A 24,806-nucleotide genomic window follows, 5' to 3' on the forward strand; every position below is an offset into this window, starting at 1 on the left:
TAACATGGCCAGTGAGAAAAATCTCATCTAAGGTCTGTGTCCCAGATCCTTGACTGTTTTTTTATTACATGATTGTTGCAGTGACTTTAAGCATGTGAGGGAAGACTCTTGTGTCTGTCTCCTCTGCCCCACCATTCCCTACAATGTGTAGTCCCCTGCCAACATTTCCAGCTCCCCCGCCATCCCATTAAGCCATTAGTCAGTACTGTAAAAAGCCATTAACATATAAGAAGTTGCCCCTTGCTGTCTCCTGCCCTATGCTGCTGCATACACATATCACAGGTAGCAGCTTGCTAGAGGGCTGCACAGTACCTCAGTTATGTGAACCGGGCTGCACACTGAATTGGGCCTCTCAGTCCCACTACCCAGCTGCGACTCCCGCCCTTGCTTCAGCCATGCCCCAGGTTCACCCAGGCCACCCCTCTTGCAAATGCCCCCACCCACCCACCGGGGTAATGTGCATCTTAAGTATTAATTGTCTAGATTTCAGACTTTTAAATTTGTGTTACTTTCAGTCCCCTGCCCCAAATCTCAGCTCACGTGGAGGTACAGGGAGAGGGGCTCAGACACCCCAAGAGGAGTTGAGTCCCCCAAATCCCAGAGCATACTGTGGGCAGAGGGAGAGGCTCAGATCCCAGCAGATACAGAGAAGGAGACAAATCAGGGCTGACATGCCTCCCACCATTTGTAAACCTGCAATTTCCTCTGCTACCCCATAGAGTCTCCACCCTTCTTCATCTTTTCCTCGCACACTCCCCAGATCCCTACTCACTCCCCCTTACTTGAGCCGCCCAACCCCTTTCAATTGCTCTACCACCAATTCCCATTTGTATCCCTCCCCATGATACCCTCCCTCCTCGATGCAGACCCAAACCCCTCATCCCCATTACCACCTACTCATGCTCCCCAATCATCCTCTCTTCCCAGAGAGCATGCTCATGTGTGATTCCTTTTTTATTCAAAAATAGTTTCAGCACTTTCTGAATATGCTGCTGTACTCAGGTTGCATTTCTCCACATAAGAATAATAAAAACATCCGTCTCAGGGGCAGATTTTTCCCCAACTCTTGTTCATTGGAGATCCTGGAGCAATGATCTGAGCCCTGGTTTGATCTCTGTCTGTGAGGGAAAAAAAGTTGCCAGAATCTCTCAACTTTATGAAAATCTGTCTTTATTTTGGAGGCTGTATCTCAGGAACCCCTTGGTCAAGTGGCCCCAAATTCATATCACTAACAAAAAAGTCCATGCCCCCATGAGGCACACCAAATATCAAGGCAAGTAACCATGTAAATTGTAGAGCACTTAGAGTCAAGCTTTCAACAGAAAGCTGGTCTTAACCTTAAATGTAGGTGAGCTGTCCCTCATCTGTAATACAACATTGTAGAGCCTTCTATTTCAAGATGTAAATGGGTTTCAAACACAAATGAATAAAGTCTCACAACAGATTTCTGAAATAGTTTCCTTATGTCTAGCTTATAGATAAGGAAACTGAGGCAAAGAAAGGTTCTGTGACTCCACCAGAGTTATACAGGAAGTCTGTGGTAGAGCTGGGAGCTGAGCCCAGATTGCCTGATTCACATTCCTGTGCCTTAACTACTAGCTCGTCCTTCAGCCAACCTTTCCCTATTAGTTTGTTTGTGTGACTATATCAAACTCTTAAAGTCCCACACGTTTCAATAAGCTAGAACTCAATGCTTCAACAAAGGTCGATTTGGCAGGTGGCAAGAACTGTATAATATGCAGGCCCTGTGATGGTCAGTATATCCAAATGGAATATAGGAATGAAGGAATGAAATATATAAATCCATAATAGTGTGTTCCAACTAGAGGTTTATTATTAAGACAAAAAGAAGCAATATTGAATTAATAAAGGAGAAGTATTTGGGGCGGCTCTTAAATCCAGAGGTGGCAAAACATGTTGCCATGCAGTTGACCAGATTCTACGCCTTGGCTGATCTGCTGCTTCCCATCCTGACTTGAGAACATTGCCAAAATAATATTCTGGCAGTGTTGGGGAGGGAAGAAATGAACCCTTCTGTATCACACACTGGTTGGTATTGATAACCTTCAGAAAGATAGCCACATCAAGTACTGGTCAACAAGGAGAGTTGCCATGACACAGCGTATTAGAGGTAGATCATGGAAAAGTAACAGGCTGAGGAGATGGAGGGGCAGATTTCCCAAAATAACAGCATTTAAGTGGCTAACAGTTACTTGCTCCGGGTTGAACATCCTTAGCAAACCTTGCACAACAAAGTCCTGCCTGTGCACACACCTGCACAAGTATTGTTTTAGAGGATTCACAGCAATTTGTTCTTAAATATTGGAAGCTTGGATTGAACTCTTTGTGGGCCTTCCTCAGGCAAAGCTCCCATTGACTTCAAGGGCATGGATTCAGGAGTGCAAGTTAAGGCCCACATATACTTTCATCATCAAAGTAGTTTTACACTAGAAACTCATAACAAAACATTATCATTCGTTAATTGTGTGTTACAATAGCATCCATTCAGATCAGGGTCCCACTGTGTTAGGCACTGAACAAACACCCATGTACCCCTAAGAGGGGACAGTCTGAATTAAGTAGATATAAAAAACAGATGGAGTGGGAATGGGAAGGCCAAGGGCAGTAGTTAAAGGAACATGTGGTTACACAGACTAGCTATGAGCACAGTTACTATTCTTTTTGAAGCGTATAAATAAATGAGATAGTTATGACCACCTGCATTGACATATATCAGTTGCCAATTTACTGAAAACGTAGTGGTAGGGATGGATCTTGATGTTTGATTTGAAGGAGGAGAAAGTGGTGGCATTACAAATTAGCTGGGGGAGAGTGTCCAGGCATTAAGGGATGGGAGGCTTGGAAGAAAACACAAAAATGCTTAGGGAGAAGATAGCACAACTGGAGCAGAGATAATATTTGTATCCTACCCGCTCTGTGATCATACTGAATTTGACTGTTAAATTTTCTGTATAATTAAAGCAGATAGGAGCATTTATACATTTTGTCACAAATTGATATGATCTTTTTCGTCTGTGATCTGAATAAGATTGCTCTGTAGTTTTTAATTTAGCAGATTAAGTACAATTAAAATATCATGAAAAAGATCATCTTAACCTTTTTCTGCTTTTCCCTGCCAAGTTGATAATCAGGGCTGGTGTATGTAACAATTACCTCCACTGCTGTAAATTTGTTCTAGTTTGTGGACTGAAGTGTTAATAAATACCTTACAATATTCCAGAGGGAAAAGCTTTCCATCTAATTAATACAACTTGGAAGAATACCCAGGATACTTAACCATATCTTTCTTATTAGTATTGGCTCCTACAAAAGAGAATCCATGACTCTCAACACATTAGTAAATGTCATACTCCTTGGTTGCACAGAGACCTCTTGAAAAACTGTTGCTTTGCTGTAGGAAAAAAAAAAATCACCATAAGAAACAGTTCAGTTGGGGAATACCAAGTGTAGAAAATCAGAGTAAAACATGGCATGCATAACAGCAGCTACAGATTTTTGTTGCATTAAATGAATCTTAACAGTGAAGACATACAATTATGCACCATTTCCTTTCTGGTTTTGGTCTGGATGTATGGTAATGTTTTTCCCTAAGCCAATATATTTTCTTATTACAGGTTGTCTTTAAAACACTTAACAGAAGATTTCCTGTTCATGTAACCTAAAACAGATTTCTTAGAAACATCTTATGGTAGCATGCCATCTGCATGAGAATGTTCAAAATTGAAAACTGAATGGCTTACATGAAAAAGGAAAACGATATAAAAGCAATACTGAAAATCTGTCTTTGATCAAAATATATACTATTGGTTCCCTTTTGTTTGTTTTTTAATCCATATATGGGAATGATAAACGTCTCATCATTTCAATGTGCTGGGGCAAGTTCTACCTCAACCAATATACAGTAACCATAAATTAATTGCCTGAATATTTGTCACACAGAAATTTCCTGTCCTCATTTAAAAACTAGTTGAATTCTCATGTTATGGAATACACATGTACTTATAATTACTAATTGGACAGTTACCAAAGGGCATAAAAATTCAAGCAATTCTTTTGTAAAACAAGAAGCACCGGATAAGATATACAGGTTTTATCCAATTTTAATGTAATTTAGTTTTTTTATGTTTTATTAGGCTGTTATTGCATGTTCGTTGGTATTACCTTTCCTGATAGAACTGAGAATCACAGCCTCTTTGGGGCTACATCCTTCTTGAAGTTTCATCATTGAAAAATGCTCCTGCTGAGCATATCTGTATTTGCTTTTCATCCTAGTAGTGTGAGTGATTGGGTGGGAAGATAAAAAGAAACAAAGCTAAGGGGCTCTTGCATGAGGCTGATGCTAATTTGGCTAAGCACAAGTCAACAGGCTGGGAAGTGGTGGGGGTGGAGGATTTGACAGTTTTTATCAGTCTACATCAAACCTTCCCAATTGTATATAGCCCTATGTTTCAGCTAAAGCAGTCAGCTGAATTTTGGTAACTTTTTACAGTTTAAGGAAGTGATTTAAATGCTATCCAGGGATAGGAGTCCATGAGTATCTCTATAGTCTAATATTTTAGATGTTTTAGTATGCTGTATATGTTTAACGTTTATGCTGGGGTTTTTCCTTTCTTTTTGTCCATTGAGAATGTTTACGATGCTTCCAAATACAGTACGGAAATAGATCAATTCACACCATGTGCAGTGAATACTGTCCTCACATACACTTTCAATAAAGCATGTTAACAGCACACCCTGGTCCTTAATAGACCATATATCAAGGATTGACAATGTTTATGCTAGAAGAAACCAGAATCACACATCTCATCCCTTCCCTGAACTTGCAGACCTGCTGACTAGTGACCCTCTGTAACTATGGAGACATCTCTCAGACTTAAGATGTTTGATTATACTATTATGTTGTGCTTATAATTCAGCTGAATGATTTTTTAAAAAAACACTTTATAATGAAACAGGCCAAGAAAGCAAAATTACCGAAAAGAACCCTCCTAATCTCAGTAGCTTTCAGAGTGCCATCAGTTTGCTTAAAGCAACGTACACAAATAAACACACACACACGTGTATATGTGCAATTTATGTGTGAGTAACGCAGACTTCTCACCCATATTTTATTTCTACAGAAGTAGCCTCAAGCCTCAGAATGTGGTTTATCCATCCCTGACAGTCAACATGATGCATGATTTTAGGAACCTATACAGACAGTGAAAGTCCAGATGTTGTGATATTGAAACTCTGTAGCTGATGTCCATCTTCCCAACACCTATTTTTTTTTTAATTCAGTCTATCTTCTGGGGCCATCATTAATTCCATTTTTAGGAACACAGGAATTGCCAGACTGGATCAGACAGTTTTTGTAGTCCAGTATCCTGTCTCCAACAATGTCAATACCCGATGCTTCAGAGTGAGGTGCAAGATCCCCACAGTAGGCAGTTGTGTGGTAATCTGTCTCCATGAAGATCTCATCGTAATCCCTAATGGTTAGAAATTGGTTTAAACTCTGAAGTACACAGTCTTTATTGCTTAGAAATAAGCAAGTAAGTGTGTGTGTCTGTGTCTGTGTGTGTGTCTACATATAATATGGAGAGAGAGAGAGAGCTTTAACTGTTATAACTCTGAACATTATTGTTCTCTATATCAGCGTCCAATCTCCCTTTAAATCTTGTTAAATTCTTGGTCTCTGTGACATCCTGTGGCACTGAGTTCCTCAGTCTAATTATGCATTAAATGAAAAAGTAGTTCTTTTTTTCAGTTTTGAATTTGGTACCTTCCATTTTTCTTGAATATCCCCTACTTCTGATGCTGTGAAGCAGGGAGAACAGAAACTCCTGATCTGCCTTCTCTGTATCATCTGGTTTTTATGCTTTTATCCATGCTTCCTCTTATTAATCTCATTTCTAAAGTAAAAATCCCATTTTTTCCGTATGTCTTCGTAGGACATGTATCTAAGCATTCTTGTCGCCTTTCTCTTATCCCCCTCTAAAGCTACAATATCTTTTTGAGTGACCAGTACTACCTACAGTATTCCAAATGAAGGTGCACCATTGATGTTTTTAGAGCAGAGGTTCTCACACTTGTTGGCGGACCTCTTTTCAAATTCAATGTTAATCATAGACTCCCAAATGAGAAAATGATTGACAAAAGTATATGTGTACATCATATAAACATGTCTTGTTAGTAATACTTTAAAAAAAAAAGAGTAGAAGAGTACTTACAGATATCAGTGAGATGGGTGTGCCTGCTTTCAAGGACACCCTTCCTGCCTGCCTTTCTTCTGGGATGTTCTTTCCTTATAACCATTAATATGGCACAAGCTCCAGGACTACTCGTTGAATGGTCATGGGTACTGTAGAAGGAATGTAATTGGTCATGGTGATGTTCCCAAACTTGTGCATAGTTTCCATCATGGTAGGGCAGAAACGCTGCAGCCCAGCGTTTTTTCTCCCTAGAGAGTAGCCAAACACTTACCTGCCAGCCATAAAATAATCCCATTCCCATCATCTTCATAAAATGCGTAGATTATGGTGACCCAAGTACCAAAGTCAACGAGGGTCCTTTTTACAAAAGCAGGTAATGCTAATAACTAAGCCTGTTACCTGTTCCTTCAACTTTCACTTTAGTTTTTATTCTCAAATTGAAGAGCAAAGTCATTGATACCAGGGACCAGCTTGCTTACTTCTTAAACTGTGTCTGGGAGATCTCAGGGATCAGCACCGGTCCACGGACCAGTCATTGAGAAACACTGGTCTATGAGGATGTTGCATGAGGTTAAGTTTCCTTACCTCATCTTCATTACTGCCTACAGTGAAAAGCTAAAATCTAACTAAATCTCATAACATATATTCAGAATGTCACTTTTATGCATGTAAAAATTAATTTATATTTGCTTTTCTTGATAGAAGGAATTGAACTGAATACATTTTTGAATGTATAAGATGAAAGGAAGGAGAACAGAAGGCTATAATTTACAAAACTTGTTGACTTGAAATTCTCTCATCTGGGGCATGTTAATTTGCCCATTTAAATTCCTTTCTTCAAACTCTACAGAAGATTAATGCGGCATCTTCCCTTCCACAGAAAAATGTGTGGCCCCCCCAGCCTATCTACTACTATTTGATTATTTTCTAAAACAGTGAGGCATTCAACAAAGGTTTTACATCTTCAAGAAATCAAACAAATTCCATATTGAATAAGAGAAAGAGCCACAGAAGGTTGCCTTCGTGCAAGCAGCCTGCTTTCCCAAGTGTCTCATCCTCTCCCCTCTGTCATCCTGAGGCAATGTGCCTGCATTTGTGTGTAGATTTATAGTTTATCTTTATCTATGGCTTCATCTGTAGGTAGCTATTATAGCCGCCTTGCCTGGATATTGTTTGGGCCTGATAGATCTGTCTGTAGTTCATCAAAGGGGAGCTGAGTGGCTAAAAGCCATTGGGTCCAGCTGAGGATGAAATACGAGCCATCAGCCTTGGTAATGGCTGTAAAATTTCATAATTACACGGCCTTTATTACATTGCATAATGATCCTGAAGCAGTATGGAACAATTAATTAAGATTTTCAACCGTAGCTCTTTCAGAAATTAAAAGGTGCTAGTGGCTGAGAAATGGGGAAGTGTCTTGTCCTAAAAGCATTAGGGATGCTTAAGAAGTACTTCCTGGGTACTTAAAGAAAAAGAAAGAAGAGGAAGAAGAGGAGGAAGATCAACTAGTTAGGCAACTAATATGAGGGTCACATTTCTGTACTTCACTCTTACATTTTATGTCAAACTTATCTCTAAAACTCTTAAAAATAGACACCATCACCAAGCTTTTCTTTTTCCTTTTATAAAAATTCTATTTGTTTTCTTTTTTAACCATTTGTTGCATTCATAGATGTTTAGCCTTAAATAAATAGATGCCATGAAACAGAAGGGCTAGTTAGCTGCATACTATGATGTACTGATTAAGTATTTTCTTTTATGCACTTTCTCATATCTGGGCGCATTGAAATTCTGTCAAGATCTTTACAATTTGACAGACATCTCCAAGGAAGTCTTTTCTTTTAAAAACTCTTTTCATATTTGTTTCCTTTCTGTTCTTCTTTGTGCAAGTCAGATTTAATATATGTATATTTTTTCATAATCTTGACCTCAGACCTGCTAAGGAGTAATTAGATTTGGTTAGGTGCTTCAAGAGTTCAGTAGCCTCTGATGTAAAAAATGAAGGACAGAAGGAAAGAAAAAAAAATATACCAATCTTAAAAAGAGGGAGAGAGCGGAAGACATGCATGCAACTTGTTGTGATCAGTTCCTGGCAACAATTCCAAAGACCAGTATACTACAGTCCAGATGAGGCAGCGTTCATTGAACTAATTGTAATAAAATTAATGAAAAGATAGCAAAAATAAACCCAGCATTCTTTATGGTCAGTCAAAACTTTTGTGAGGTCATCTGACAGGAAGGAAACTCCTTTTATAGGAAGTGCCAGTAGTTTCCCATTTTACTCCCCTCAAGCTATTTTGATTTATACAAAACTGTCAGATATTTGCCCACTTGCAGTATCGTTGTTTTAAACTGACCAGTCATCATGTAATGTCTTGCCTTTCTAAATATTTCACGTGAGGCTAAGGTTTCCCTTAGGCATCTCTAATAATAAACTTTCCCCAGAAAATTTGGAAGGATTATGTGTTTCAAAAAGGAGCTGGCTGCTTGGAATAAATTCTCTTGTTGAGTCATTTATTCCCTTAATAGGAATTTTCTGATCTGCTGTCATTCTTGTTCACACACTGGGTGTCACTGCCTCTAAAACACTTGTCATTCTTTAATGGAAACAAAATAGTCATTGCAGTCAGAGCCGCAATGTCATTCCACTACCCCTTGCTGCGTCGGCAATAGTGAAAATGACAGAGCGGCTCTCAGTAGGGGTAATTAAAATGTAAATATTGATATTTTATTATTTGAAATTACTTTCCAGTGCGGCATTTAATATCTCTCCATCTGTGCGGCTCTGTTTAGCGGTCACTTTAGTGCAGCTCTGGGATGCCAAGCAGCGGCTTGATCCCCGTTATGTCAAAATGCTTGTTGCTGCTTAATTTTGATATCTAATTAAGTGGAAAAGTACAGTCCACACTGTAATCCATGGCATCTTAACCAGCTGCTTGGGTATATTTAGAATTAATCTCCACTATGGAATCATCCTAATGTATGCAATTAAGAATCTGCTGATGGCTAATTAGGTATATTAGAATCAGGCAGCTTTTTTCTTTCTTTATTATTTGGACTGTTTCAGACTCAAGACACTCCAGAGTAGTAGTCTTAATGGTACATACACACTCAGCTAGGGCAAGTGAACCCTCTACATTCATACAGGAGAGGTACCAGTCTTCCTCTTTCTCTCCTCCCCTTCTGAATCCCCTGAGAGCAGGGCAAATGCAAATATTATTTAAAACGTTCCGTGGCACCACAACATTAAGGACAGAAACTAACTAGTAGAAGGAAGCAAAAACCCGCTCAGGAAAAGATATGAGGCAGAAAGTTTATAACACAATGCTTTGATGTGGATTTTTTTGTAAGGGGGAGTGAGGGATACATTCATCAGAGATTTTTACAGCCCTGATAAGTTTTTATTCTGTAAACTGAGTTGGGGATGGTCCTGCTTTGAGCAGGGGGTTGGACTAGATGACCTCCTGAGGTCCCTTCCAACCCTGATATTCTATGATTCTATGAAAGCTTTTCACACATAGCTATAACAGCACAGGCAGGCTTAATTTATGTACATTGATTGTGTTGTACGCATAGCCATTGCTGTATGCTACTACATTCCAACACTGGCTTCATAATAACCAGATTGGGTAATTCCTGGAAATTTGACTTTGCCAGATGGAAAGATGGAGGGACCAGGGATTGCCACTGTTCTCAATGAGGAAATGACTGGTTGCTTCCCTAGAGAAGTGAAAGCCAGACAGTAATGACCTAACACTATTTGAGCCAAAGAGCACTCAAAGTATACCCAGTAGAGTTTATCAATAAACTGTGGCTCATGTTACACATATACAAAGCCCCCTCCCCTTCTAACATTTATAATCTGATTTTGAAAGTGAATGAAAAATCAAACAAACAAAAAACCACTAAGAAATTGAGAGAGAAGGCTTTTCATGCCATCTTCGATTCAATTGATTGTGCCCAGTCTTTGCAGCACATAGAATCATAGATCATTACGGTTAGAAGGGACCTCAGGAGATCATCTAGTCCAACCCCCTGCTCAAAGCAGGACCAATCCCCAAATGGCCCCCTCAGGGATTGAACTCACAACCACATATGAGTGCCATTATCCTTTATTATTTTCAGACCCTGCAATATCTGCAAGTCTGCATGAATCTAGGAAGGTTTAAGAAGCTTTAATTCTGAATGTTCTAGTTTTGTTGCCTGTCTGTTAAATTGGGAACCATGGTGATGCTAACTGGGGCAATACAAATGTCTCCAGGAGATGAATTTTGTTCTTGTTTTGTCACTTTCTTTTATTTTTTTCCCCTTCAGGTTCTTTTTAGGAAAATTTGGGAAAGCCCATTTGTAGGGAGTCAGAATTACTCAGTCTCCATGCTCATTCAACACATGCTGAGACTATGAGCAAGGGAGCCAGCTCTGGTGCTGGTTTGCGTGTAACTATTTTTTCATTATATCAGAATGGCAACATCAGAACTTTTGCAATCTTCATAGAATATCAGGGTTGGAAGGGACCTTAGGAGGTCATCTAGTCCAACCCCCTGCTCAAAGCAGGACCAATCTCCAGACAGATTTTTGCCCCAAATCCGTAAATGGCCCCCTCAAGGATTAAGCTCACAACCCTGGGTTTAGCAGGTCAATGCTCAAGCCACTGAGCTATCTCTCCCTTCTTAATGGAAGTGTGTGAGTTACTCCCATTGTCTGAGCATATATGACATGATTCTTTGCCCATTGTCGCACCAAGTGTATACTTAGATAGTCCTGAATCACTGGGACCTGTGTGAGTGAGCAGTTTAATTTTGGCTAGTTGAAAACCATATAAAATGTTTTGTTACATCTTGGTGGGAAGTGCATACACCGTAATGGCTTTTCCATATTAAACAAATTGGCCATTTTATGGGCAAAATTTTCAAAGAGGTTTCAACCCAGTTTCTAATTTTGTACCTGCATTTTTGCATCTACAATCATTTGTAAGCACAAAAGATGCAACGTTGATATCTACATGATTTGCAGGTACAAATGACATTTGCACCTGCAAATCTCTTAGTAACATGCCTGAATTCTAATACTTCCATCCACAACTCACTGAGGGGAAAATGAGTGCAAAATTAGAGTCTGGGTTTGAAAATTTGGGCCTTTTTATATAGTAGACTCATCCAAAGCAAACTATCAGCATCATAAATACAGACCTGCTCCTTTCTCTCTCTCGTGCAAATGCCTCAGCCTGAAGGTTAACAAGCTCCGGCTGTCTTGGACTATTTAGAGAAGCAAATTCCACTGAAAATGTTCTGCCCCTGGTTCACACCTGTTCACATTTAGGAACTGATATGGTAGTCAGAGCACATAAATTGATCTCACCTGCAGCAGTTTTACACAGATGAAGAGACACTCCTTCAGGTAGCTGGGACCCAACCATGTTTAAAGACCATGAGTTGAAGAACTGCAAATTTTAACTTTAAACAAACAAATCAGATTGTATGTACTGGTGTACTAAAAAACAACCATACCCAGGACTCTTTACATTAGGATTGCTCTCCCTTCAGGAGTAGTGTACAGTGTAGCAGGGCCGCCCAGAGAGGAGGGCAAGTGGAGAAATTTGCCCCAGGCCCCGCAGGGGCCCCGCGAGCCCTAGCCTTTGGTCAGCATTTTGGCAGCGGGGAGGGGCCTTAAGTGCTGCTGAAGACACAGAGCGACTGAAGGGGCGCCCACCGCTGAAATGCTGCCGAAGACCCAGACCATCGCCGGGTGAATCCAAGCGTCGCATCTCCCCCACTTTGCCCTTCAGTGTCATGGACCACACTGTACTACTCACCTGAATGTTCGAGTTCTTCCACTGGCAATATCTTAAAGTTAAAATCACCAGCATAGAAAGGTAGCACAGAAGTGTTTTCACATACCATACTGCATGTAGGAAGGAAAAATAATCCCTTTCTTCTTTATAGTTATTTTTTCCCTTGTTCTCATAGCACCCAATGATGAATCAAAATGTATATGTTGGACCTGATTCTGGTTTCACTTCATGCTAGTATAAATCTGGGATAACTCTGTTTGGAATCTGTAGTGTTCCAGTGGTGAAATCAGTGTGAGAGGAGAATCAGGCTCTTTAATTGTTAAAACCTGTTTTTTTGCTTAATTTTTTGAGATCAGAATACTAGGATAGTATGGTGTGAATTTACAGGTGAGGGAAATAAAGTCCAATGCTGCAAGCTTTCTGTGTGTGGAACCCCCTCTAAAGGAAGTGCCACGCATGGAGGGCTTACCAAATCTGTCCCCACGCAACTATGGCTAACTTGTTACATCTAACTTGTCACATTGCTGAATGTTAGCAACAGAAAAGTCTAGTAGGGAGTCAGATAAAAGGTTCCTTTCTGTGACACTTTCAAGCTGCTATTATGCTGTTAGTCTTAAAGAAAAACTTGCAAGAATTGGTACTGTAACTGGAAATAGCAAGAAACTAAAAGATATATAGATATGGACACATTTCTTTCTGGGACATAAATCTGATTTAAACAACTACATGCTTGTGAACTACAATAAGTTACATGAGGAATGCAGCCTTCTGTGTGGAAAAAAATTACAAACTTAAATTGTTCCTCTTTAAAATTATTATGTAAGGCTTGATAGAAATATTTCAGTTTTGTCTTCTACTCTCTAACTGGCATTTAAATTACATTAACACCCTCTTGTACAGTCTGAGTGAAAGGTCACGCTAGACAAGAAGCATCTTCACTGTTTGTAAATGTCTAATTTGCTGCTTTTAAATTGCTGTGAACCTCACTTACTTAGTCCTGCTGAATGAATCCAGTGTTGCAAATACTTCTGACAAGTGAATATTTGCTTAGTGAGAATCCATTGTTCTTAATGGATTGAGATGGACACGCAGTGTGAATGCATTTTTATTGCCAACCCATCTATCTGCTGTAGTTTCAATGAGATGAAAGTAGCGTTGTGATTAAAAACCCAAGGTTTCTCAATCTGCTGTTTGGCACTTGGTATCCTATCAGTAAAGTTTACTCAACAGTGCTTATGGTAAGCATTTTTCTGTGTTATAAAATAAAATAAATTAATATTTGATAAGAACTTACATAAACAGATAAAAATATCAATGTATATTTAAATAAGAGATGGAAAAATGAACAGGACTGGCCCAAGACAACATTAGATTCTGAGGATACATGGGGGCCTTTCTTAGGAGACTCAAATTGGCCCCCAGACACCCTTGTTGTGAAATCTATCTGTCTGATGTCCTTGTCCCTATGGCAAAACTAGCAGATGGCAATAAGAACTCGTAATGCAGACAGTATAACTTCCAAACTGTGTGATGAGGTGGAGGGTGTTGTCAGACAAGGATTGGAGTTTACAGATGCTGAAACCAGTTCTTACCTTAGCACACCTATTTTCCCCATTATATTCATGAGGGAGAGGCTTAACTTATCCTTTGTCACAAAGCATCAGTTGGACAAACTGATCATTTTTTCTTAGTTTTGTGCAAAAGTCATGGGGCCAAATGCAAGCGAGAGAGAACTTTGCTCCACAGTGCCACAAACTAATCCCTAAACATACAATGTTACTATGACATTTCAAATTTGTCCAGAAAGGCAGGATAAAGTCTGTCTATATTTGGTCTTGACTTACAGTTTTGACATGTTTGCGCTTTTAGCTATATCTGATATTTATCACATGAAAATCTTCAATTGTTGTCAGACTCCATCTTGCTGTGGCACCGTTTGTAGTTGCTTACCTTCAGTACCAAGGGTTTGTCTTGGAGACTGCCATGAAGCAAACAGCTGTGACGGATATTTTCAAGTTGAGGAACCTATATGTACTGTTGAGACCCAAATTCAAAGCTGGTGTGACGAGATTTAAGTCTTTGGAAGTCAGTGGAGTTGTACTTACCTGCCAGGAGACAAACGGGGGCTGCAATCTATAAAATATAGTTGGTGACTACATGATATCAGAGTGAAAGTACTGCAGCTGCGTTCGGAGATCTGCTTAATTGCTAAAATGTTTATAGACTACAATGAGGTAAATTTGTGCTTTTAAAAATGGGATTACATTAATTGGGCTGGGATTATGCTATTCAAGAGCTTGGAAGTCAGGGGAGTATTTACTCTAAAGGAGAAGAACAGATATAACTTAGATAATCTTTTCACATCTTAGCTCATAGAGCCAAGTACTATTAATGCTTCCTGCTCTCCCTGGGATTTCCCCAATGGGAAGAGAACAGCTTTAAGTTGGAGTCAGTGTTATCTAGGTGCCTTTCCCCAGCTGCCCTTGTCCTGTCTAAACAACCTCATGTGCCTATAGCAGAAATGTTGCTGCTGGAGTCTTCTGCCAAGGTTTACATCTGTGGGAGTCCCAGGATGAATCTAGGCAAGTATTGAATGTATGTGAAAAGGAGAGAGGACAGTAGTCCTACAGTAACAAATCTGGAAACATATTAGGCCAGATTCTGATTTTAGAATGAAGTGGAGCTACTGCAGATTTACACTGATGCAACAGATATAAAAATTTGACCCACTGTTGATTATTTGAATCCCAAGCCAAGCACACTAGATAAAGTATTCTGCTGTGCAGGAAAAGAGGGAGAGAGAAATAAGCCATAGCTTTTAAAACTTTGGTTTTGTTCTTTCAGCCAATGGTGAATAGGCATCATTTTTTAAATGAGGAAATTGCACTGGAAACACCAGTACACACAAAACATTTAGAAGGGAGTTAATCTATCAAAATTAAGTATAAATAATTTAAAAATCCAAACTCTGATATTTCAACTGTGGAAATATATTGAATTTGCAACACACTAGTGAACATGTCATTTTAAAGCACAGCTTTGATTATAAAAAATGTAAATGAAGATATTTGAAGTATAAGACATTGGAAACTAGAGGAATATTTTGCTCATAGACTCAACAAACATGGAAACAAATGGTGAAGTAATTGGGGCCAGGTTATCCATAAACATCAATAACTTCCAGATTTGTCAATTATTTTGGTATCCAATACAAAAAAAATCCTGGTTTATAAACAAATACTATTGATGTAATAAATCTAGTTTAATGTGAAGCAAAAGAAACAAGGCTTTAAGAAGGAGTAGCCTGGCTTAGGCATCAAATGCTTAATGCTGAAAATAATAGCAGGGATATCTGTAGACACTCTTTTTGTAAAATAGTTCTCATAGTGCTATGTGTATGCTACCGATCTTGCTTTGGCACTTGACCATCTGCAGCTGCTTCACTCTAGCCCCTAGTGAGTTAGTGTCCACGAAGTCCATCTTAATGAAGTAGAGGAAAGGGGCTTCAGGAATATAAAAGATTTACCCTGCTTAGCATGGAGCTATGTGTGATGTGAAATAGAAAGGAAGTGCTACATGTTCCGATATTTGAAGAGAGCAATGGATTAAATAGCCCCATTTAAAAGTCTGATAAATCTGTATGTAACCATGGTTTAGAACTCCTAATACTGTGGATAGTCTGGTTCAGCTTCTTGTTTGTGGAAGGACACATAATAAAAACGTTAAGGCCTTTGCTACCTATTTATTCCTTACTTTGTCTAAGCACTGGGTTTATTGGTATGTGAAAGGAAAAATCAAGCATATGCTAAGTTGCTCAATCAACCTTCTCTCAATTCACACTTAGTGATCGCAGTGAATCATTATGGCATAATTACAGTTTGAGTGTGATATACTGTGTGTTGAAAAGTCTCTATTTTTAGAGGGAGAAACATTACAATTCCCCCCTTCCCCCCTCAAAAAGAAAACAACTGTAACCAGCAAATCAATGCCATTGCTAACTGATATTATGAGACACCCTGTAGATTTACAGTGCTTGCACTCAGCTACATAAAAATGGCACTGGAAAGAATGCCTAGCAGGGGTTAAATTCATATCCCTGCACTGCAGCCTATTTCAGTCAACACTCAGCTCAGGAAATAAACATTTATACTTTCTGAAATGAAAGTGTATTTTTGAAGACTAGCCGTCAGATATTTTTTGCCCTTCACACTTTCAAATGCTTAGCCTTTTTTGTAAGTTGACTGCAAAGTGCATCAGTTTGCAGGCAAAAATAAAAAAAAAATCTTGACAAGTGCCCATGGCATCATTGTCAAGCACATGATCGTCTAGTAGAAGATGGCAGGAGGGTTGGCACAAAACATGCTTCCTTCAAGCTTATTACCTCAGGGGTACCTGACTCTTGAGAAGCTTTTCAATCCTTCCAAATGACGTTATTCCAAACTGTCATCTGGTTTATTTGGAGCACACTTTATTTCAGATAAACATGCTATTTAACTGCAGGTCAAGGTACAGAGTCATTCTGCTAGCAAAATGCCTGAGATACATTAAATGGCACTGACTCGGGGAAGGAGATGAAGAGAGATCAAAGTTGTCACCAATATGCATGGAATGGTCCAAGCTAGGAAGGAGGGAGCGAAAGTACCACAATATAAGTGCATTTTAAAAAGCCATAAAATAGCTGAATATTTTAAACTATGACCTGTCAAACACCAGGGATTAAAGACCTATGCAACACACTATATAAAGTTCAGCAACACAACCATAATGCAACCTCTCATATCTATTTGAAAAGAGTTCACTATTGTGAGCTAGAAGCCTATAACTAGTCCAGATACCTTGACATGTATTTATACATAGTTTGGGGATTTCTTTTCAAATAATTACATTTTGAATAGAAAATAGTCACTTGTCAGAAAACAAGGTTAGTATTTTTTCAAGCTAGGACAAATTATTATTTGAGTTATTAGTTTAGTTTAGTATTGCTAATGAAAACACTTCATATATCTATTTATTGTGACTTTAGTTAGTAACACTGCTGCTGTCACTACATCTGGATATTAGGTATAATTAAAATATATTTTTCATAAAAAATGTTCCTATATTTGCAAATAGAAGGCCAAATTTTGGAACTTCTGCCCAAAATTTAGAACAAATTTTGGTCCTGATTGATTCATTGAAGTAGGAGTTGAAACACAAATAGCGAGTGTTCATATGGGTAAGGTTTGTAGAGTCAGGACCAGAGTTCGATGAGATAAAGGAATATGGGTCTCAACAATTTTAAAAAGATCTCATTATGTAAACACACATCCCTTCTTAACCCCTTCATTTCCTGTGATATGCTGAATGTCCAGTGAAAGGAAAATTGTATTGTACTATAGGCATGCCTTATGCTTCCAAATATTCTGGCAAAAAACAAAAACAAAAAACCACTCCATAGGTTAGGTTCTACAAGATTCAACTTTACGTTCCCATGAAGGGTTGTACCTAAGAGTAAAAGTAGGCTTTCACTGAGCAGACTTTCAAGCAAAAGTTGCATTTAACAGAGGAGGAAATGACCCTGCATATTTGTTTATTAGTAAAGGGTAGAATTTTGGGATTTATATTTGTCAGTTTCTTTGATATAATAATTTGTGTTTGATTTTTAAACATTTCCTATGAAAAATCTTAGCATCTGTGATGCATCTGCAGAAGATGCATTCTTCATAAGTACTGCACAGTAAATCACAGGCAGCGTCCTCACTTTTTTCATAGAGATTGTATGTGGTTTCCTTTTATTATGACACATGATAAATGTGGTATTGAAACACACTGTAATTTGTAAAAACTCTTGTACAAAAGTAGATATGCAAATACAAGAAGCAAGTTGAGAGCTTTGAGAAAAATAGAAAGGAGGTGAATGCAAGTTAAACTTTTTTTAATCAAAACTGATTTTATTGCTTTTTGCTTAATTAAACCCCTCAGAAGTGTGTGAAACATTGTTATGGCTAAAAAATTGGTCATTTGTAAATCACAGGGACAAAAGGTCTCTACTGCAACTTTAAAGTTTCCATGCACGTAAATGTCAATAGAGTGCCTTCTCCATCATCAGCACTAAATTCACATTGATGCCTCTTTTCTTCTCTGTATTGATCCTTCCATGAGAACGTAGATTTGTATCTGTTAATTAATGCGTCCTGAAACAGCGTTTGTATTAATCAGGCAGATAAGAAAAATTGGATGCCTGCACCCTCATGACAACCGTAAAAGTGCTGGCCCTGATAAAATCGTGGATGGACCTCAATAAAAAAGTTCCTCCTTCCACTCAATAAACTAATCATCCTGCTTTTAATTATTCGGCAGAAAGATGTGTGGAGATTGGAGAATGTGTAAATCTATTTACTAACAGCAGTGTCTGGAAGGTAGAATAGGGCTGTCACAGGACGGTGCTGCAGGCTACATGCTCTGTCCATCTGCTACTGCAGAAAAACTGGTTCTTGAGAGAAGGGAAAGGAACAGAAGCATGAAAGCTAATTGAAAGTGTACATTCCTCCTTATGACTTTTCAAATTATTATTTCCTTTCCCTTTCCATCCTATTTATTTTAATTACAGATGTGGTGTTCTCTTTTTTCACCTCTTCAGTGTTCTTCTTGCTTGCTATTTTTGTTGGATTTGTTTTGAAGGCAGGGAACTACAATTCTATCACTGGGCACAAAAGACAGTATGAGAAAATGAAAATGAGAGAGAGAGAGCAGCCAGTTTTGTGTTTCAGTTTTTATGGATGCTTGCTGCGTTAGATGCATTAATAAAATAAATGTAATAGGTTTGTTACTAATTTGTAGCAGACACCTGTGTAAATTTGCCAGTTTGTTATATTCTTACTGGAATATAAATCCAGACTTTCAAAACAGGAGGGAAATACGTTTAAGTATAGTTGAACGACAAAAAAACCCTTCTTGCAGCAGGAACCCTGTCAAAGAACATGTAAGCAGCTCCATAAACAACTACATGAAAGCTTCAGACATGTCTTAAGACCCCCTTAAGAAAAGCTTGTCTAATCCCCTTTGATGATTTTATTAAGTACTTGTGGTTGATGGTGCCAACTGGCAAACTACTACATTTCACCAACAGGCCAGGAAATCACTTCCTCTCCCATATTGTTCTGTAGCTCCTAATGTGATTGGGGATATTAGCAGTTTGATATAATAAATTAACAGCCACTGTAAACAAGAGCTTGAAAAGGTAAGACAGTAAAGATACTTGCCCTTAGTGATCCTATTAGGAAAGAGAGCAGGAAAAAAAAAGAAGGCAAAACTTAAATTCATTAAGAAGCATTATTAAATTTTCTCTCTCCCTCTCAAAAATGATTGTGTGATTACTATTCACTTGGCACTTTAATGTGCCATCCCGTTATTTCAGCAACTGTAGTAGAGTCAGAAGCCATTACAGAAGTAATTAGCGTCTTTTCTGAAAAGGATAGGCCTTACTTCTCTTTCTGCTGAGGTTGAAGTTCAAAGCGCTCTTTGCTCATTGTGATAATCACCTTAATTCTATTAAGGCATGAAATCTTTCCTCTTAAAAAAGTTTTTTCGAAAACATGCTCCTTGGTTTAAAGGGGGCCTCTGAAGACATTAGTTCATTCTCTTTACAGCAGTGATGAACAGAACTAAGCTTCTGCTAATAAAAGCCCTTTAAACCTACGTTTTTTGTTATCTAACTTGTTAGATGCCATCAGATCAGAGCCTCATTGCATTGGATTTTAGAATGTTTCTACTGAGAAGAGGAAGTGCAAACCATTTTATGTTGCTGTTATAACTCTTCAGAATGAATGCAACTCCTACAGAAAATACATACAAATTCAGGCTTGCTTCTAATTTTTACCTTGATTAGAAGCCCTTTAATTTTATGCTGATTGATCTTGCAGAGGGGGAGAGTGGAATCCATATATATTGATTCATAACTTACATAAAAACAAAACAAAAAGGGAAAGTTGTAATGCAGAGTTATGGTGCATTTGAACTTATTTAATATTTTTCCCCTGCCCTTTTTTTGCTGTTTAGGATTCTCCACTTTGTCTCTAGCTGACCAGATGAGCCTTCTGCAGAGTGCTTGGATGGAGATTTTGATCCTGGGTGTAGTGTACCGATCACTTTCTTTTGAGGATGAGCTTGTCTACGCTGAAGATTATATTATGGATGAAGACCAGTCCAAATTAGCAGGCCTTCTTGACCTCAACAACGCCATCCTGCAGCTGGTAAAGAAATACAAGAGCATGAAGTTGGAGAAAGAAGAGTTTGTGACCCTGAAAGCTATAGCGCTTGCTAATTCAGGTTGGCAGTTTGTCATGATGGTTGCTACATTTTTTTCACATCACTTTTTTCCTTCCCATAGTATCTTCTGCATGGTTGTTCTAAACAATGTTTAGGAATAAGTAATTCGTAAATGGACCTTCACTTTTTGTGGCTCTAATATAGAAAGGCTATAAACAAGGTAGTTCAAATTAAGGAAGTTCTGTACAGTTTTAAGCCTTTGTGGAACATATTCCTAATGCAGTAAAGAATAATACGCTAGATAATTTGGAAGGTATTACACAAGCAGAGATCCTTTCAAATGAATATAGACGTTATTCTACTAAATCCATTTCATAATCCAGATAAGACTAATCATTTCACTTAAACTGAATAGAATGGATGGATGCAGTATATGATTTCCTTGAATACAGCTATTAAATGTATTGGTAAGGTGAACTCAGAGTCGGTTATAGGGGGGGGAATCCCTTTTTCATCGTACAAGGACTACACTTTACCATATGAATCCTCTATTATTATGATAAAGTTTCACTAAAAGATATTACTTGTGCAGAAGGGGTTAAGAATTGCAAAAAGTGATTTTTTCTCTAAATTTGAAGGTAAAAGTGCTGAAGCATTGAAGAGTGTCTGATAAGTAAAAATCATTTGTGCTTTGTTGTTTTTCCTTTTGTCTCCCTAATGCTTTATTATGGTCTTAAGTCCCTTTTATCATTTGCATAAAGTTCAGGATAGATCCCTCTTTAATGACGTGCCGATCATTAGATATCTGTGTGTCAATAACGTGCTCTGATGCTATGTACCATTGACAGTCACACCGTGCCCCTCCATCTGCTTTTGTTTTGACCCTATCTTTGAACTTTATCTTGGTTGCTGGCCAGTAGTTTTCCCTTTAATTACAAGAAGGAAACTGTCAATAAAATCTGTTAAATGGGATGCAATGAGTGGCTTGAATGGGCGGACGGCTATTTGTTCAAATTCTGCAGCATTCAAGGTATTGACAGTTTGTTTTCTGGGGCCATATGTGACGATCAATCTCAGGCTGGGCTCAGCCGCGCTGAAAAATGAAAAACCAGATTGCTTTTGCTTACTTGTGGATGACGACTTGTGATTTGGCGCGGTCCTAGTGAGATGAGACCTTCTGCCCAAATTGCCCCCCTGAGAGTCAGGATGCGTGACTGTTTTTAGAAATAATTTTTTAATTGATTTTGTAATTAACAGTTCATCTACAATACTGATGCATGAAGCCTCAGACTGATAGGAGGGAAATTGTTTTCAACAATGAAGTTGTAATTTCCTATTTGTCTTTGTAATGGTATTTAGCATTTTGCATTTTTAATTGGAGATATAACTCAAAAAATGCAAAACCAAAACACCATTTGTTTCTTTGCAAAATATCCTCCATCCCCTTATTGAATCTTCTTAATTTTTATTTACCCTACCCAGAATGGTTCTGGTATGTCATTCAATGGTCAAAGGTTCTTTTTGTTTGGAAGATGATTTATTTTAGAGCAGGCTGAATATTGAGTTCAAAACACTTCATAGTTATAGGAAAGGTTTCCCCCAAGATTATATTCCAGGTGCAGAACACCAAAGTTATGGTCATGTAGGGATCTATTTTATTTATTTTTGCTATTTTATATATAGGTTATTCAATAAAAAAGATATGATGGATAATTGCATAAGATATCAAAAAAAGTTTAGTTATACATGCTACATGTAGTGGACCAAATTCATCTGTAGCTTAAGTTACTGCAATTCCCATCAACTTCAGTAAGAATTACATCCAGGGTAATGTGAACAAATATAGTGCACTGCATTAAAATTCAAAGCAAGTTAAAATGAAATCATTTCCTCCCCATATTTTAATAAAATTATATGCTGGCTTGAAACTAAACTATTGTGAAAAGGATTTAAAATGCATATCAGCCACCTAACTCCAACTTGGTTTTGTGTTAACGGTATTTATATTGTTAGCACTAGACATTTTAGTTACTAAGGGCCAAAATCTTGATCCTAGAAGCTCTTTAGCATATGAGTATTCCCACTGAACTTTTTACTTAAGAAAACACACATTGACATAAGCAGGAGTTTTATCTGAGCAGGAACTCAGGATTGGATTCTTCGAGTATCATTTTCAGGAAAAGGTCAAACCAATCTCTAGTTTTAGTAGGTTGCACATACAACTCAGGCAGTTAGATGTTACCAATTGCTATCTCACTAATTTGTAGGTGTGAATTGCACTTACAAAATTACAAGTCATTACAGAAAATCAAACCCTTAGTGTTTCGATTGCAAATTCTACTAAAAGTACAGTATAAGCTTTTTCCTAGACAAAATAGAGTAGTTCAGTTTTATGTAACCATGACCTTGATTAATGTAAATGGAACTATAATAGATATCCTAGAATGAAATGCAATTATAAAAATAATCACTTAATAATTTGGTTTTAAATACATTTTGTTGTTGTCATATCTTTTTTCTTCAAGCAATTCTAGTGTTGTTCAGATATTTATTCTCCCAACTTAACATTAATAGACTCATATTCTTTATCTGTAGGAAAAAAAGATCAAGTACCACAAGGAATCTTACAGATTTCATATGTTTTTGGCTGATCTATCTTGTCTAAAAAGAATCCCAGGTTAACTCTAATGTAAATAATAGACAATAAGGGGTTTCTGACACAGTATCTGTATTTAATGATTTACAATTCAACATCATACCATTTTCATTGCTGGTATTTAGAGGCAGAAAAAAAATTGTGGATTGTCTTCACCTTGATTGGACTCTGTTTTTAATAAATACCACAAGCTCTTTGTGTGGACTGACAAACCTAAGTGTCATAAAATACCAATTTTTTGCAATCCTAAGTTCTCCTACAGTATATGCCATTGATACCATTAAAATTTCACCATTTTCCAACAGTTTCTGTAGAATGGTATCTAAGATATCACCGTTATTTCCTATACTAAGAGCAGAGGGGAAATTTTGTATTTCAGGTAGTGCTGTGTGGTATCTATTAGCAAGTTTTCACTTTTGAATGATGACCATTATAGTTCTGCTTCTACAATCCCTAGACATCATACTATGTCTGTACTTCCCATTTAAAGAACAATCTTTTATAGGTATTGATAAAACCAGAATGCATATAAAGTCTGGGAAGAATCTATAGTTTATCTACATAACAGCATAAAGGTTTTCACGTTTTTTACACACAGTTCAGCCCTGCGTACAGTCATGATTTCAGTAATTCTTTTTTGACCTGCAGTGCTTGATATGACATTCATCTAAATTAACAGCTTAGTTTTAAACATCTGGCTTGATTCAATAATAATTAATGCACTCTTTATGCTTTAATACCAGAAAAGAGACTTACTATTAATGGTTGTCTTATCAATATCACTGTTCCCTTCCTTCCTTCCTTCCTTCCAAGCACACACAAAGACAGACAGGTACCTCAAAATGACTGCAAGAAAATTCCGTGTTCAGCTGTACACTGCTCAGTGGAAACAATCTGGCACCAATGAGCACTTTGTTTACTCACATAGAAAAATAACTGTGAACATTTTCCAAAATATTCATGTTTCAATTAGTTTCTCAGATGTTAGGAGAGGTGAAATGTTTGCATCGTGTGTGTGAGTGTATATACACAGAGTTACTTGTGCACACACACACGTAAAAGGTGACCTGCGTGTCTCTTTGTGATAGCATTTTATGCTTTTGTGCATGGATTAATACCAAACAGAGAGATCCAGGAGAGCAGTTTTTGGAATTGCTTAATCAGTAACAACCTCAACTAGACTGTGTCTTCAGGACAGAATTTTCAAAAAAGCTCAGCATCCACAATGGGGTCAGACATTTCCAGAACTGCTGAGCTCCCATTTAAGCACCAAAGTAAGTGGCCAGCTTTTCTAAAGAGTGCAGCAGGATTGAAAAGCTGGCCCTTATTTAGGTGCCTAAATGAGAGTTGAGCCCTGAAAAATCTGAGCTCTGTTGAAAATTTGCTCCTACATCTTAGCACTGGGTGCATAGTTGCTCCATTTCAAAGGCAGCAGAGGGACCTTTCCTGCTCCCCATCATAATCACTGTTCTCCTGCTTGATCTAGCTCTAAAGAAAAGCTCTTTTAATATCATCCCCACCCCAGAAGAGAGAGAGAGAGAATCAAGGAGTTTGTTATACATCATAACACAGACAAATGTTGATATCAATGAAGTTACACACCCACTTATGCCAGTGGCAAATTTTGATCATATCTAGGATTTAACTTGTCAAACTTTACCTTCACCTAAATTACATACTCTGAGCAGAGGCTTGTTAGTATTTAATAGTGTTTCAGTGTAAATGTTAATTGGAAGAACAATATACATTTCCTGTTCCATTGAGTCTATATCTTATTTTATGCCCAATTTTGACTGTAGCTATATGGTATACTGTAGCAGGCTATATCTAATTTCTAGTGATGCCATCTTTTGTAGTTGTATTTTGTCCATTGTATTGTTATTTCCATTAATATTGA

At 37.9% G+C, this 24,806-nt stretch overlaps 1 protein-coding gene across 8 annotated transcripts in view; it reads left to right on the forward strand.

Annotated features, from left to right (window-relative positions):
- The window catches only part of ESRRG (estrogen related receptor gamma), a 509,353-nt gene that overhangs the window by 454,361 nt on the left and 30,186 nt on the right, over positions 1–24,806 (forward strand). For all 8 annotated transcript variants that reach the window (XR_003999716.1, XM_030557498.1, XM_030557499.1 and 5 more), the window contains one exon: positions 20,044–20,313. Coding sequence is in view for 7 of the 8 variants with exons in the window: in XM_030557498.1 (XP_030413358.1) it covers positions 20,044–20,313 (270 nt within the window). In the remaining variant the exon portion in view is untranslated. The remainder of the gene's footprint in view (positions 1–20,043; positions 20,314–24,806) is intronic.

This window comes from Gopherus evgoodei, chromosome 3 (assembly GCF_007399415.2).
Source record: "Gopherus evgoodei ecotype Sinaloan lineage chromosome 3, rGopEvg1_v1.p, whole genome shotgun sequence".
Classification (NCBI taxonomy): Eukaryota; Metazoa; Chordata; order Testudines; family Testudinidae; genus Gopherus; species Gopherus evgoodei.